The sequence below is a fragment of the Thermobia domestica genome, chromosome 1, assembly GCF_964235325.1.
Source record: "Thermobia domestica chromosome 1, izTheDome1.hap1.1, whole genome shotgun sequence".
Taxonomy (NCBI): Eukaryota; Metazoa; Arthropoda; class Insecta; order Zygentoma; family Lepismatidae; genus Thermobia; species Thermobia domestica.
The window spans coordinates 267,658,250-267,676,522 of NC_137454.1; the positions used below are offsets into that span (position 1 = coordinate 267,658,250).

At 36.7% G+C, this 18,273-nt stretch overlaps 1 protein-coding gene across 1 annotated transcript; it reads right to left on the reverse strand.

Moving 5' to 3' along the window:
* Nucleotides 1-955: 955 nt before the first annotated feature.
* Nucleotides 956-13,474, reverse strand: LOC145667589 (uncharacterized). The gene is made up of 2 exons (XM_081735056.1): nucleotides 13,319-13,474; nucleotides 956-3,428 (listed from the first exon to the last, which is right to left on the reverse strand). Exon 2 carries the CDS (start codon nucleotides 2,942-2,944, stop codon nucleotides 2,306-2,308), a length of 639 nt encoding a protein of 212 aa, XP_081591182.1. The 5' UTR covers nucleotides 2,945-3,428; nucleotides 13,319-13,474; the 3' UTR covers nucleotides 956-2,305.
* Nucleotides 13,475-18,273: the final 4,799 nt, after the last annotated feature.

Genomic DNA, 18,273 nt, shown 5'->3' on the forward strand with positions numbered 1-18,273 from the left:
AATACCGTAGAAAGTAGCGAATTTCTTCAAAGGTTTAGTCCCAAGAGTTTGGAGAGGCACGTTTCTTCGATACCCCCCCCCCCCAAAAAAAAACGTTGCAAAAAGTGAGAATTTTTTTTTTTTTTTTTAAAAAAAGATCCCTCTCCTTATGGGAAAGAACCAGCCATGGATAGTTTTCCAGCTGTTCTGGCCTCAAGTAACACCGTCCTTCTTCATGAGATTTATCTGATATTGACTCGAGTTATCGTTAGCGTAAACGCGGCATACCGAATACAGACTTTTTAAATATAATTTAAAGAATTAACCCTTCTTTTGAAATAACGCAAGAACGATCCCAAACTTTCGTTCGTGTGGCGGTAAGCTACAAGCGGCAGTGTGTGTGATTTTAATATTTTGGAGGGCTCTTGGGGGGGCGATCGCCCCCCTCGCCCCCTCCTTTAATCCGCCCCTGTCAGAAAATGAACAATTTGAATCAATATCGCTAGAATTCATCAGATAAGAAGCAACATCTTCTTCTTCTAGGTTGGGTCTACTTGCCATTGTTACTTACTTTTGTTAACATAACAGAATAATCGCGAAAACGACAAACTAATTTCTCCACAGGAACATACAAAAATATTTCTGCAGTGACACTTTTAAAAGGAAATTTTCTTTGTTCTTCTTCTTCTTTTACTGCAACTTCTACCACAGAATAACCAGTTCAGAACAATAAAACCTTTACCCTAAAATAAAATTTAAAAAAAAAAAACGTGTTTGTCTGAATAATCCGTCATTTGCAAAAAATGTCCGAGTACGGACACACTTCTCAGAACGTAATATTACGTCAAACACAGAATGGGCAACAAGTATTCCTGACGGTTATTGTGACGAACACAAGGAAGGGGTTAAGGTACTAGGAATAACAAATTTGCCAATGTTACGTGCCTCCTAGAGCCCTTCCCATAGCATAGCTTTCCTTGCATCAACCATTTTACAAGGATCTATCCGTTTCGGGTTAAGAGACAAGTAGCGTAGATATTGTTTGTTTACCTCCCCTGTATAATAAAAATTTGCTTCATCGGTGTGTGAAATTTGCATTGAATAGATGGGGTTCTGCCTCAATTGTTCCATTGTCCACTCACAAAATTGCTCAAATCTGTCCAGTCTCAAATCTGGGTCATCATCTGAAAGATGTTACTGCAGCTGCAACTTGTAAGGATATGCCACTTATGCGTTTGTAACACCTTGCAAATGGAGGTTGGTTGACGTGGCATTCCAGTGATAATAGGCGTGTGATGTGCTGTAGACTTAACAAACGATTAGATCATTGCCGTAACGGCGCCTTCGTCAGCGGTACTTCAGGGCCTATAGCCTGTCCTTGACTATGCCTGTTTCTTCGAACTTGGTCAATAACTGAACCACTGCGACATACGAAACTGGAGCATGTTGAGGATGCCTTTCATTGAAACCAGGAGATAAAGTGTTAATCAATTTAATTCTACCCAAACAAAGAGACAGGAAGATCAGTTCTATGATCTCTTGCGTTACAAAAAGTGTATGACTATCGTGACACTACCAAAACTCTTCGATAACCACAAAAGAAAATATCTTATTAAATCTCTTTATTTTCAATCTATACCTTGACTATGTTCTGAATCTCTCAACTCTACATCATTCATAAATTAATTATCTTAGCATATCATTCCAATATTTATCGTATTTCTTACATTTATAATCTTCTAAGTAATCTTGAATCACAAGATCAAACCATCTTCAAAACTGTATCTAATATGCATTCTATTTGCACAGGTTATCTCTCATTTTACTTAGTAACAGTCAGTGTCACATTCTTAAGCACTTTGTACCACCATTCTCATATTCCATCATTCTTCCCCCTCTACAAAATGAGAACTTATACACATGAAACAGAACCTTACAACGAAAACAATAACCCGAATCTAAAACTCCGAATAAAATTCGTTTTCTTGTCATTTCTCAGACTTAATTATTTTCTTCCGTTCGTACCATCTATGCCTCAGAAAGTCCATCTGTTCCTGCATGAGCTTCTGCTTCTTGAACAACCCTATAAGTTCATCTCGATCTTGCCGTTGTTCCGGCAAAAAAATGTTCTTCGGCGCTTCCCTATAATTACACTTGGTATTCCTTCTCTCAGTAGTCTTCCGTCTTTCCCGTGTCCCTCTTGGAATATTCAGCCACTTTCGCCAGTCATGTTTAAATCGCTTCTTTCCTTCCTGTTGATCAGACGTAGACGCTTGTTGAATTCCATCTTTTACCTCCTCAGTCACTTCCTCAGAAAATATTTGATCTAACTGCTTTTGATTAGCATCTTCTTTCCTTCTTCAGTCTTCCTGCGTTTTTTCAACGATGATGGCGACCCTTTAGTAAGTTCGTCCATTCTATTAGATTGTGCAAGATTCTTACTATCTTCTCCTACACCTAAGTTGTTAGAATCTATTCTTGGTTTGGATCGCACTCTATTATTGGTTGACTTAGTGTATGGTTCCTGGGTAGCTGGCGTCTCAGGCAGAAAACAACCGACCTCATCACCCTCGATATATTTATGATATTTAAAAGCTGGATTAAGTCTTTTGGCTAGACACGCTCGAGCCAGATGACCAAAAAATAAGCAACGATGACATCTTTTGTTTTTAGCTGGGCAAACATTGTTTCCATGGGCTCTACTACATCTTTTACATACATGAGCTGTTGCAATATTCGGTATAATATGTCCTGTGTAGCTGAATCCTTGATTCTCCTTTGAGACACCATGCTTTGACATTATTATCTGTTTTAGGATTGAAATTTCTTCTTTTAACAATGCTATCTGTACGTCTCGTTGCTCCAGTTCCGCTACCATCCATCGTTTCGTAATACAATCTAAGGATTTGTATTTTTCTTCATATGCTGCTGAAAACGTAGCTCCGTTTCCGTGCGACTGCGCCATTGTTAATCAATTTAATTCTACCCAAACAAAGAGACAGGAAGATCAGTTCTATGATCTCTTGCGTTACAAAAAGTGTATGACTATCGTGACACTACCAAAACTCTTCGATAACCACAAAAGAAAATATCTTATTAAATCTCTTTATTTTCAATCTATACCTTGACTATGTTCTGAATCTCTCAACTCTACATCATTCATAAATTAATTATCTTAGCATATCATTCCAATATTTATCGTATTTCTTACATTTATAATCTTCTAAGTAATCTTGAATCACAAGATCAAACCATCTTCAAAACTGTATCTAATATGCATTCTATTTGCACAGGTTATCTCTCATTTTACCTAGTAACAGTCAGTGTCACATTCTTAAGCACTTTGTACCACCATTCTCATATTCCATCATAAAGCACGGGCACTTCTACCTCCCCACATCTTGACGCTCTCGATGCAATCAGTTTTGGCTAATGACATGGTTCAGCACCTGGAAATAAGAGATAAATGTGAGTTTCATGCGAGTTTAACTTCAAAGTAATTATAACTATCATTGTTCCATTGACTTTCCCTTAAAATTCTAGTTCTGTTTAATATACCACTTGACCCTCGTCCCATTTAAAGTTTTTGATTGAGATTCGAAATGACGGTACAGCAATATGGTGGCCTTTCACCTGACACGCACCATAAACGTCCCCCCCCCGTTCTAGCGTATCCCTATAATTACCAATTCAGGCTATCTATACTCGCTTTCATTTTAGAAAATGTGGTAAGGGACTTTTGTCACCGTGTTCTCCGTTCCTGTGCATCTAACAGTAAACAACTGATAGCTAGTCACAATGAGCTTCAGCAGTGACTCAGCGGTTTTTTTTTGTTTTTTTTTGTTTTTCGTTTTCTCTACAAATGATCCATTTTTAAAATTTACTATTCACTCTTCAATGAGTAAAAATAAAACACTTCATTAAAATTTATAATTATCTTTCAGAAAATTGAAGCAGCTTTTCAAGGCTATTGCTAATCAAAACGCCGAAATAAATAAATAAATTGAACATCTTTCGGAACGACAAACAAGCAAGTCGTTATAAGTTAGGTGTTATATACTTAAAATCAATAAAAATGCTCAGGGGAAAGAACGCAAGAAAAGTTTGTCTCTCTGTTAATAAACAATAATAAAAGAAGAAAATAGAGAATCTTCCAAAAATCCTGCAAAAAAGTAAAAAGCTGTAACTTTGAAAGTACTACTTACAATTTTGAATTTTGTTTCTAATGTTTAGTGCAAATGTTAAAATTTTTGTTGGCAACACTGAACAGATGTAAATGTTGACGTCATAACCGCAAATCACGTGAAAAAGGTGGCGACTACTCAAGAGAAAGCGCAGTGTGTGACGTGGTTTTGTGAGTTAGTGTTTTGGTGAGAAGAAAATTCTGACAAAAATATCAGAAACAACCACCTGCAGGTTCAAGTATCAAGAGATGGTACGATAAGTTCCTAGCTACCGGAAGTGTCTTGGACTTGCCTCGTAGCGGAAGGCCAACAACCAGTGTTGGTGTGATTCAGTCCGTGCAGAATAGCATGTTGCGAAGTCCAAAGAAATCGTTGAAACGCAGATCCTTGGAGCTGCGAGTGGCAATGACAACGCTACACAATATCGTTCGTAAGAAAATAAAGGCAAAGCCTTACAAGTTGAAACTTGCACAGGAATTGACGGAAGAAGACTGTGACATAAGAAGTGAGTTTTGTGAAATGATGCTTGCACGGTTGAACAGTGATCCAGGGCTTCTTTTAAAGTTACTGTTCTCAGATGAATCTACGTTTCGTGTGTCTGGTAAGGTAAACCGACACAATTGTAGAATCTGGGGAATTGAGAATCCACACCAATTTGAGACACATGTTCGTGATTCTCCAAAGTTAAATGTGTGGTATACCGTTTCAATGAAACATTGCATTGGACCTTTCTTCTTTGATGAAGACACGGTGAATGGCGCCAACTACCTCGATATGCTAACAAACTCTCTTGTTTCGGAGCTTCGGAAGTTAGGCTTCTCAATGAGGACCACCTACAACAGGATGGAGCCCATCCGCATTTTCCCGAGACGTGCGAGAATTCCTTGACAAGCAATTTCCCAACAAATAGATCGGCCGAAGAGAAGTAATCAATTGGCCTGCGAGATCGCCAGATATCACGCCTTGTGACTACTGGCTTTGGAGACATGTGAAGACAGAAGTTTACAAGCAAAAACCGAAAGATGTTCAGGACCTCCGGAAGAAGGTACGTGATGTGATTGGGAGTATTACGGATGAAGCACGTCGAAATGCCATTCTTGGATTCCCGAAAAGACTTCAGCAATGTTTGGACGTAAATGGTGCTCAGGTGGAGGTTTGGAGTTGAAAAAATGCTTGGAAACAAAATTTCAGACTTTCTTACAAGTCCATTAAAAGTTTTGTACAAATACAATAAATGGTTACAAAGTTACAGCTTTTTACTTTTTTACAGGACTTTTGGAAGACTCCCAAAATGAAAATGCAGTTACTAAAGTTTTTTTTTTTTTTTGTGTGTGTGTGTGTATGGAAATGACATTGGAGAGGCTTAGCTCCTTCACCATACTAAATTCACAGCTTGACCAATGATAACTTTGAAAATGTTATGTATTGATCACCACATTAAATATAACTATTCATTTTTATCTCAAGAAATAACTTTTGTATACAGGACAGCGCCAATACTACTACGAGGCACCTAGTATCAAACTCCGCCACATCCATTTCGCTTAGTTTCGAGTAATCTCGCATAACGTGTATTGAAAAACTGAAATGAAATCTTTAAGTTTTACGTCCCACGTTTATGCCGGTTAGGCTAAAGGAGACAGTGATGATGAGAGATGAGTGGAATGGTGGAATGAAGAAAGTGGGAGGAAACGGGAGAACCCCGAGAAAACCCACGAGCACGGTGTTTGTCCACCCGGCGCAAGCTGGGATCGAACCAGGGACCCCAAACAGCGGAGGTGAACGCTGTACCACTGAGCCACTGCGCCCCCCAAAACGTGTACTGAAGCTCCATACACACGCGTACAAAGTCCCATATTTGAACTAGTTTTTTAGTATGAAATATTAAGCTTTTAAACAAAATTCTGTTTCCATGGAATTTCTTTAGATAACAAATGGTATATAACTTAATTTCGGTAAAAAAAAAAAAAAAAAAAAAAAAAATGGACTTGATACTAGGTGCCTCATATACTGTACCGGTATCTATAATTATACAAGTGAAAAAGACGTTGTCTACCATAACAGAGAAATGGCTCAACCATTTGAAAAGAATTTTTGAATATAGTTAATACGTATCTTGAACTTGGTTGTTGTCACTTCATTAAACTGCTTATCTTAAGGCAGAAGAAGGAGTTCAAAATATATGCCGAAAATAGTTTTTCTTACATAAGGAAGATGAAACTTCGTTTGTACGTAAATTTCTTTTAAAAACGAGTGGGCGTGTATCCAAGAGTTTTAGAAATCACGCTTTTAAAGAAGAAAGGAATATTTTTCTAACGTTTTCTGAACATTTAAGAAGGATATAGAAGTCATATGTCTCTTCATAATACCAAAACGGATGAACCATTTGATTTTTTAAAAAAATAGTGTATTTAGCGTTTGGCTCTAGACGTGTTTTTATCATGTTACATTCATTAACATGTGTATCATAAGGGGAAGAGTAGTTTAAATAGGAATGCCAAAGATAATCTCACAAACACATTATGTTTCAGAGGTGAAGCATAATATACGAACACCTTAAGAAAAAACTTGGGCACATGTTCCATCATCTTCAAAAATTCCATTTTTAAGGTGAAAAGAGGGCAACTTTCAAATATTTGTTCAATATGTGAAAATTACATCGAGATTATCAGTCAAATCACGGGAAACCAGGGAAAGCATTGAAAATAAATTTTAAACGTATTTACTAGCAAATGGTCAGCTACCGCACGATGGGAATATGACAGATTTGTTTTCAATTTAGAGGCTGGTGAACTCTGTGGAGGGGCGCACCCACGGGATGGTCCACCGGGTCAAGACCCCCGAAAACTTCGTAACTAAAAACATTTCTACATTTTTAAAGAAAACTCTGATTGCTCTAGAAGAGAAATAACTGATGTACTCCCATGCGCAAAAAAAATTGCGCGTATACTGTAACTCACGATTTTCCGCATTTATTCCTTTTTCCTTACGTTTATGGGTAAAATTGAGTTATTAGTATGTGGAGATAATAGAGAGCAATCCATCTAAGGAGATATTTCCAAAAAATATAATAAAATAATAAAAATATAAACAAAAAACAAAATTATGCTTGGTTTTGTGTATACTGGCAACGATGATTTCTAGGGATTTTTTCAGTAGCACAGCACGATTGCGGAGGGAATTCAGTAGGGGAGTCGAGGAGATGGATCAAGGAACTGGATACTGGACTAAAATGTTGCATTTATTGGTTAAAACCTAGTGTGTAGATTGCCTGCCAAATATAAATTAGCTTCTGTAACTAAGATGTCGTACGAAGATATAGAATTAAACAGAAAAACTCTTATGTTAAGGTTCGAAGCGATACGCACCATGGTTATGAAGTTATTTCTTAAGAAAAAAGAACAAACACAACGTAGCCTCTGTGGTTAGGTGGATAGAGTGGCGGACTCGTAGTTATTTTATTACTTTGACACCACATCGAATCCCATCCTATCCTTTTTTTTTTCATGTTAATAAGAACCGAAGCAATATACTAAGGACAACTTATTGATATCCAAGATTACAGTATTATTGGTAATAGCTATTGTTTTCAGTTCATGTTGTTGTATAGCTTCTCTCACCCTGTTTTCTTGGGAAAATAACAATTTTGTCTCCAACAAAATGTAAAGGATATATACGGACAGAAAAAGACATCTTAGTATCAAACGTGATTTATCGTGATGAAATGGACTAGTTTGCCATTATTAAAAAAAAAAAAAAACTAAAGTAAATTACTGAAGTTGACTTCCCTTTAGCTTTTAGCTAAAAAAATATTTTTTTTATAAGACTATACTTTATGAGGCAAGGTGTGTGATCATACCCACAAATTTAGCTAGGGAGTGAAAGATAATCGTTTATACAAACATTTTAGAGGTTTAGGTGCGTGAAACACCAATACACCATGGTCTCGCTTATCCGACCATCCTTTGTTACACATACCGTATGATCCGATATATCATTGCAGAAAGCACCAATCGGCAAGAAGAACTGCAAGTTGTGGTCTTAATCTATTTTTCATGCTCTGGAGTATATCGCCTAGCACGCCCGTCTACACGTTGACTCATACATCTATCATTCAGTGCAGACACGTATCCAGGTTTTCTATTCGGAGGGGGCCCAACACGAATCCTCGTAAGCACGTAATTCTAATGTCTTAAAAATATCAATAATAATAATAATAATAATAATAATAATAATAATAATAATAATAATGCAACAGTTCTGTATTTCTCTTAAACTTTTTCCTACTTTTCATTTATAAACCGGTTTACTTTGGAAACTGCATTATAGCACAAACAAAATGAAACATATTTTCGAGAGAAATGTAACTAAAGAAAACTGTCTGCTAGGTATATCACATAACAAAAATAGCAAGAAGACATTGAGTGTATCGTTCTAATATATTAAAGTTAAAAACAGAACGGAAACAAAATGTTAATCCTATTTAATTCCTGTTCTTTAATTCCAAATGGTATAATGGCATTATGGTATGTTCTTAGAATCATAACAAGACAACAGCACATTGCCCAAAGTTTGGACACTGACTATTAGTAAACTGATATAAAAGAATCTCAAAAGGGTAAAAGCATGTTTATTAAAAAGTGCTTGAGTTTCGGAGGGGGACAGCCCTCAGGCCCTCACGCTGGATACGTCCCTGATTCAGTGCAGTGCAGTTATTTGTTATAAAACATTATTACTAGATGTGTAATATGTAAAATTATATCATAAGTTTTACTTTTAATAGGTCTTTTCTTAACACATCCATATTATCCAGCGTTCTGCCTGCCTGTTTATGTCGGATAAGCGAAATTCTACTGTATTTCCAAAGCTAGCATATACATAAACTAGAATTGTATTGTCCTAGAACAAACAATAGTGTGAAATGCTTATATTAAAAGGCTGGAATAAAAAAAATACTGTTTTGGTAGCGTGAGAACAAATTAAAAACAATTCAATATATTTCCTAGGTATTAGATTATCATCTTATTGTGTCGATATGTATTCTTTTTTTAAACATAATTTTAAAAGTCATACCATTCTCAATATTCGTAAGGAAATCGAAAGAAAAACTCCTATGTGCCGCTTGTGGCAAAGCGGCTTAAGTGCGTGGTCTGAAACGTTAAGGTATAGATAGAGTACCCGTACTTCAAAAATGCAAATCCGGGACGCTACTAAATTACGAGAATCTTTAAAATGCTTAAAATTGAAAGAAGTGTTGAATACTAATTTACTTTTCTCCATTAGATAGAGTTGTTCAAGCATTACGTTATCACATTTTTATTCCTTTCACTAGACCTTCTTCCAAGGGCGCCGATTTCTCTGTAAATTTTTTTTCTGGGAGGGCATTCAAATGCAGACGATATATATTAGGATTTTAAGGCAAATTGCATTCAAATTATGCCAAATATTGTATATTCATAAATACAAAGGGGGCCTACATGAGCTTTGGGGGGCCCGGCCCCCTAGGAGCGGCGCCCTTGCCTTCTTCCTAGTTAAGCAAACGTAAGCAGATGATTTACTCCCTTCCCCTGGTAAGCAAAATTGTTTTTGTTTCTCAAGATTTGTTGTGTTTCGTGAAATAACAGCAGGAATTTCCAGATTACTTAACCATCTAAATGAATGTTTTCACTTAGAGCCACCCCGTCGATTCGCTTTGCCTAGGACTAAAATAAATTAAGGGTCAATAATGAGACATGTGGATCGAAGATCTTTCTTTGTTCGAACTTTGATTTTTTCAAATCCATGATGGGAAATTATATTATGTGTACAATTTTCGAAATTAATAGTATACAATCGTAAAAATATCTTACAAAACGATGGTTTATTGCAAAATACTTTGACTCAGAGAATAAATTACAATAAACTTGTTACTTTTCCTGAAGAGTCTAAGTCTTGAATGAGACAGAGGCTCTTCAGCGTAGTGCTTGGAAAGATTGCCTCACTTGTTCTACCTTCCCGTGACGCAGCCTTGATTCGACTTGATCCTAAACGGATTATTCAGAAGTCGAAGTCGGAAGATGTTTCCCATTTTTCCCAAACACTCTTGGTCGATTACAATCTGCCTCACTTGTGAGGGGACAACCCCATGCCGTAAGCGTCTGTGGACTACCGATAGGCAACTAGAGACATGTCCCCAAAAATTGGTGGTCCCGCAGCCAAAATTGGTCCCACTTCCGCTTTGAAAATTATACCACCACTGGCAGAGAAGCGACGGAACGCCAATGAACCACAAAATTGTTCCCCTAAAATACGTTAAATCGCCTTTGCATTAAGGTGAGTCTACAAAAATTTTTAAAAAAGTAAAAATAAAGTGCCTTGATCTGGGCGTGAACCACCAACCTTAGGGTTATTAGTTGCGTGTTCTTCCGAACGAATTCGCCACGGAGGCGATTATGAAGACACAGCTTGTAGAGTGATAAATCGTTGAAGTATTTTTAATAATTCTAATCAGAGTGCTCCATTAACCGTGTATATTTGACGATAACTGTTTGGAATCAGATCAAATGTAATTTTATAACAAAATGGCAAGCGTCTATTTACTTTTTTCATAGTTCTCCCATATTCACTTGCTAGTGATCGGCGACAGTTGCCAACTATATTCATACAATTATACGCACCCATCTCAAGATTTTTCACTTCATGATGTAAAGGCAGGAGTTACTCTTGACCTCCGGAGCTCAAGTATTGTCCTTATAATAACAATTCGTCAGGGAAAAGTAATATATAATAATAACCGCATGCACATGACTGGCGATAGTTCGTGTTGGTCCCTTTGCGATTCTCCGTGACAAATCAAAGGAGCGGGGATCAAAATGAAGTCCTCGCTGTTGCGTGGTGGTAACTTCAATATCCCCGATTCTAGATATCTGCTTCGACTCGACGAATCCCTGTCACTAGTGGCACACTAGCGGCAATCCTTCGACGCGTCGCTATATTGACGATCGCCATTTACCAGCAAGTGGGCCACTAGGTGTTGGCGACGTTTACGGCATGGAGAAGCTAATAAACAAACAAACCAATAAATAAATCTAAAACCTTATAAAAATGTTTTCCCAAAATTTACATCTAGCAAAATCATTTGTTGGTATTCCAGAACTGCAAATTCACCTGTATTCATAATTTACTTCTATCGTAGTTTTGATATGAGAATGATGTGTCTGAAACTGTAACACAGATCATTAAGACTTTTTTTTTTGCTTTAGTCAGATTTAGCAGTTTTACTTAGCAGTTAGTCAATTTGGATCTGTGATTTTAGAGTTTTAGAGATTTCCTTAAATTTTTCATTTCTACAACAGTTGGCAACTAACACCATTAACGTATCTCTTTCGATATTTCCATAGGCAATGGCTTGGTCACTCCCAGTATATTTCATACAATGAACTACGGTGTCTTACTCCATTAATCCGAACTACATTTAATATTCAACAACTCTGTACATTTTCTCTTAAATCTGCAAACTTTCTACTAGGTTAAAACTGAGTATTTTCTATTTTCTCCCTTTCTTGCTAAAACGAAAGTGTTCTTTAGACAACCTGAAATGATGACTCTATATTACATTATGTTGCATAGGGCATTTTATGTAGCATATCATTTGACAGTTGGACACTTTCTTCGTATATTGAAAGCAACAGGGATTAAATCCTTCTACACTTACATGAGAAGTAAACAAACTCTTTTTAATTCGTGGAATTGTGCCAATGCACTAGGTCCAGAGAGTTTTTAATTTAAGATTATTATTATTATTATTATTATTATTATTATTATTATTATTATTATTGTTATTATTATTATTATTATTATTATTATTATTATTATTATTATTATTATTATTATTATTATTATTATTATTTTATTGACTTAGGTTTTCCTGAATATTAAGCAATATTTCACAAAAAGCTGGTATTTTTAAACAAATATGTTCGATATCAAGTTTTCATAAAGTAGTCACTCTCTCCTATAAATAATTTCAGAGGGGCCGCGGTGGCTCAGTGATAAAGCGTTCACCTTTGGTGCATGGGATCCTTGGTTCGATCCCAGCTCGCACCAAGTGAATTTTGTGGTGGACAAACACCATGTGCATGGGTTTTCTCGGGGTTCTCCCGTTTTCTCCCACTTTCTTCATTCCACCATTTCATTCATTTCTCATCATCACCGTGTCCTTTAGCCTAGTCGGTATAACCGTGGGTCGTAAAACTTAAAGATTTGATCTCAAATAATTCCAACCCAAACAGTTGCAGGAAGTATGTCATTTCGAATAAAACAAACTACTCTATAAAATTCTGAGTATTATTATTTTTTAAATATACAATTCTAGCAGACCTTATTTCTAAATCGAAGGGTAAGAAGACTAAATTCACTCTTATTATTATAGATTAATTTCAATTGAAGCAGTTAAAATAGTTGGGGAAAAATTAGAAAGCCATACCCTATATTCCAGTGTGCCACAACCGGATAACAGGCACACTGGCGTGCCCAGCAAATTACAAGAATATTTGTCGAGTTTATTTTATTTATTATTATCACAGATAATATTACAATAATATCACAGATATTGTGATAATTTATATTGGTAATTATCTTGATGATTAAGGTTATTCAGTACCTATTTATCCATATCTATCACTTACTCGTGCTTACCTCGGTCATATAGTATTTACTTACTATGTGAATACTAATACTCACTCAACCTACGTAGGAGAATGGGGTTATAGTTATTTATGAGAAACAATGACTACTCAATAATCTACCTTTTGCTATCTCATTTTATTATGTGATCTTATCTACACAAGATGTGGGTGTGACTCTTACATGGCTATTCTAGACCCGATAATGATAACGGATTAATATGTAAGTCACCCACTTGTAAATAGATTATTAGCATTATCTCAATGTTCTAAATAACAGACGTGATTATCCAGCAGCAATACATGGATTAATAAACAAATCAAGAATGCATAACATTACAATAGAATACTGCTATTACAATTATTATTGTAACTGTTATTATACTACTACTCGGGTTTATCATAACCTACGGTTACGAGGACTGTGAGAATTGCATTGCCTAACCATACTGATGTGTAAAATTAAGAAAAACCATAAAATACACAACTTACATGTTCTGGTCCATCAATACTGTTGACTTAACCAAGAAGCGTTAAGACGAGACTCTGGCGTATACTCGAGACGAGACTAAACCGCGTTTGCAGATGCGAGCCAAGACCGACCGAGACTCGATCTAAGACTGAACAAGGCTGAACGTGACTGAACGAGCCTGCATCCAAAACTGAACACCCTGGTTTAGAAAACAGGAGTTTTTATATTTGCCTCATTTGTTATTTTTCTTTCTCATGTCCTTCCGGGCCAGTACATTCTAGACTATGAAATAATAGTTTTGTGACGTATGCATAGAAAACACAGCTTTTACACTTTCACTGAAGAAATTGTTTTGTCGTATGGGTATTATTCAGTTTCCTGGTGTCCTTCTTCCTGTTTTTAACCAAACCAATAATAACTTATTTTTCACACTTTGGTATTTTTCCGGGTGACATTCATATCACTAGTTAACAAAGGTTTTGTTACATAAAAGGAAATACCTGTTCTTAAAGGAACGTTTTGCGCTGAATTCGAATATGCACTCGGTTTTTCTCCATCACGTACGATTTTCCCTTAACAGAGGGATTTTCGGGAAAATCCCTCAAAAATTTCCCTTTTCGTTTATTTTACACCCCAAGATCTTGTCCCCTTGCATATACTAACATAGAAATTATACCTAAGTATACTTTGATTCATATTTAACAAACCCTCCAAGTTTCGTAATAATCGCTTTATTCTTTCTAGAGAAATAAATATGTTTGTATGTATACTGTGTGTACTGTTTATTGCACCTTATAGTAATGCTTTCAGATCTCTTAAGTTGAGGTAAAACGTTTTGCTTTATTACCACAAACACATATATAAAATATAATACAATATAATTTACAAGTGTGACAATTTACAATAAACAATAATACAAATGTACCAAAAGGTCATGAAAAGACAATCAAAACTATCACAATATATGAAACTTCCATTGGGTTACAAAAACGTACACTACTTCCTTCTTTTGTAAGAAATGTTGCATTCTCTAACAAGACCCCAACAATCGTCCCCCATCATTGAAGGATCCCATCGTCCCTGGTACCTTTTCTCCATTGCCATTATATCTTGGTGGAATCTTTCCCCCTGTTCGTCGCTGAGAGCACCTAGGTTAGCAGGAAAGAAGCTGAGGTGGGAGTGCAAAAAGTGGATTTTTAAAGACATCCTACAACCCAACTCTTTGTATTTCTGTATCACGTCCTGTACGATTTCTGTGTAACTCTCAGCTTTGTTATTGCCCAGAAAGTTGCGCACAACACACTTAAATGCTGTCCAGGCAGCTAGCTCAGCACTGTTTAACTTGCTGTCAAAGCTATCATCAAGCATTAATTTCCTAATTTGGGGACCAATAAACACTCCCGCTGAAATCTTAGCATCACTCAGGTTAGAGAACTTATCTCGCAAATACTTGAAACCTTCCCCAGATGTGTCCATGGCTTTGACAAAGTTTTTCATAAGTCCTAACTTGATATGAAGTGGCGGTAGTAATATCTTATTAGGATCTACCAAAGGAGCGTATTTGACGTTGCATTCTCCAGGTACGTAATTCACTCTAGGTTCCCATTCCTTTACTTCATAATGTTTGTCATCAGCTCGGCTATCCCATAAACATAAAAAACATTGGTACTTCGTGTAACCGCACTGCAGTCCTAATAACATACCAACTACCTTGAGATCACAACATATTTGCCAACAATGGTCCTTGTAATTTATAAGATTTAGCAAAGTTGACATGGTGTCATAGGATTCCTTAATCTTCACTGAGTGCGCAAGTGGTATAGAAGGTTTTTTATTTCCATTATGTAAAAGGACAGCTTTAAGGCTGACCTTTGACGCGTCGATAAATAACCTCCATTCTTCTGGAACGTAAGGAATTCCTAGCTCCGCCATCAACCCATTTATATCCGTACATACGCACACATTATCTTGCATTGAGAAATAGCTTGAAAATTGAATGCCTTTTCCTGTACACTGATATGTTCGTTTCTGCATCCAATAAGTTCCACTGCTGGAGCCTTGATCCCAGAAGTTCCGCCTCTTGTTTTGTCAGGTGCAAATCACGGACTAGGTCATTAAGTTCACATTGCCGGATGAAATGTGGCTAGCGAACACAGTCAGGGATGAACGTTGGATCCTTGGATGTACATGTTGATGTCGATGGTTCATCAAGGTCATGATCATCATCAGAGTCTTTTGGCCATATCTCTTCCCAGTTGGTAGGGGGCTCGGGAAGTGGAAGTTCTTTTGCATTCTGTTACATTTGATAACAAATATTGATAACCATTTCATGAACAAAACGAAAAAACTTGGAGAATTGTACATATATGTATTAAGATATACATATAGGCCCTACTGTACGTTTAAAACAAAATATACGTTGGAAGTACATTCTATTTTTATACACGTTTCTAATTTACAGAGAGCAATACAAGTGTGTTGTTGACTATTGTAAATATTCATTTTTATGTCTGTGTTTGTAGTAATAAAGCAAATCGTTTTTACCCCAACTCAGGAGATCTGAAAGCATTACTATCAGGTGCAATAAACAGTACACACAGTATACATACAAATATATTTATTTCTCTAGAAAGAACAAAGCGATTTTTACGAAACTTTTAGGGTTTATTAAACATAAATCAAGGTATACTTAGGTATAATTTCTATGTTACTATATGTAAGGGGACATGAGCTAGGGGAATAAAATATCTGAAAAAGGGAAATTTTTGAGGGAATTTCCCGAAAATCCCTCTGTTACGGGAAAACTGTACGTGATGGAGAGAAACCGAGTGCATATTCGAATTCAGCGCAAAAAGTTCCTTTAAGATCAGGTGATTTTTCTCATGTAACAAACAAAAAGTTTAAATTTGTTAACTAGTGTATTTAATAATAAAATGTATAATTTTCGAAATTATAAAAATTTCGACCAATCTCGATTTTCTCGTGATATTCCCCCACTTAAAAAAATAATACTGAGCAATCCTGTAATGGATGCCCAAAGTTGTGAATTTCGATCATAGTTCGATGGTCACCCTGTATAAGGAGTTCAGCAAGGCACTGGAAAACACTATGTGTCGTGAAACTCTGGAAGCACACTTCCTATATCCTGGATGCAACGTCAGTTTCATGCCTAGAATGCTTGGTGCAGGGACATAGGGAAGAAGAATAACATTAACTAGCGATTGCTACCAAGGGTGGCTAATGAGGCATAAGGTTGTAATAGCGGTGTAAATACAGCGTTAACACCTTTAGTACAGTGACTAATACATCTAAAGAGTATGTCCAAGAAGAACGAACAACCTATAATTAAATGTATCGATGGGATCCAGAGGAGTAAAGCGTTAAAAGTTGCATATCAATTTACCGTTAAACATTGTAGAGAAAAAGATTGTCTGACTCGTATGGCAGGCAATGGATTATCACACCCGTTAATCATTATATTCATGTTACAGATATGAACAATATAAACACAATATATATATATATATATATATATATATATATATATATATATATACATATATAACATAAAATAAATCAACTAAATAAAGTAAATACATAGATACATAAATATGAGGGGGATGTATATTCCGCTGGTTTTTCCTTTAAGCAAAAACCTTAGCCTTTGGAAAATAATGTGCATCCAAGATGCACCTGTAATTCCCTTTCAGTGCAATCTGCCATGAAGGTAAACGTTAATGTAGGCAGAAAGGGTTAAAGGAAGGGAAATAAAAGGCTAATAGGCATAAGAGAATGTGATCAGGAAAAGTGAGATAGCATAGTTTTTTTTAAAGGATAAGACGAATAGAAAATACCACCACCAACTAATATTAGAGAATATTTACAATGGTGTTTGTGAGATATATCTCGGGCTAAGCAATGAATCCACAGGAGGAGATGCAGGTCTGGATGGAGTGGTACAGGAATCAGGTGCAGGATCGTGTGGCGAAGGTGTTGGTGCACGGTGTCCTTCCAAACGTGTTAACAGAAGGGGGTCTTCCCCATTGTTGTGAGTGGAAGAAGCACTTAGGCAAGGATGCGTGAACTGTGATGTAATATTCGAGTTATAGAATCTGGAACGTTGTTTGGGTCTGCCGTATCGACACCAACAGAGGCAAAAGATAATGGATATCACACATCCTACAGTACCCACGGCACTGATAATTGTAACCAGAGTTACCATATCGGAGGGGGTTTGGGCCCTCACGGGATGTACTGCAATAAGGCCAAAAATATAGACGAGCCACCTGAAAGGGAGAAAACGAACTCGTCTTACAGGTAGTCTACAATTGAGCTATTAAAACGAAATGCAAATTCTAATTCTATTTTTTTTATTATATGTCTTGCCTTATGGCATGCAATAATTTACTTCCCAAGTGTTAGCTGTACGAGTTGGGGGTCATAACACAGTTAATTTTAGTAGAGAAGAATTCGTTGACCTGGTGAAGGTCACGGTGGGAATTCCTTCTTGGCAGGATGGCCACCTGACTGGCGCAGGATTCACTGATGCGTGCGAATGCACTTGCATTGGGAGGCTCCTGACTATGACCGTAAAAGATCAGGAAGGAGGGGGAAACCCTGAGTGAAAGTATTTCCCAAGCTATGCAAATCAAACGGGGTCGTTCATTAATGTGATTAGTCTATTATGTGCTGTGCACGTCGTGGTGACGATGTTCGAAGAGTGTATCTTGGTGAGTACTAAGGTACTATTAATTCACACTTCGGTTGGGCGTGACGCGAAAGATATTCTTTTATGTGTTTGTATATGGATTCGTGTGTTGTGTTTGTACACACGAAAATGTGTTTCGGGAAAACGTGGGAACAAATGCATTCAGTGGGGTGAAAGGCAAGGAATGTAAGTTTATTGCCACGGGAATGAGCTTACTTATTGCCGTATCTATTTATGAGACGTGCTCAATTTTTTTTTTTGCTTAGA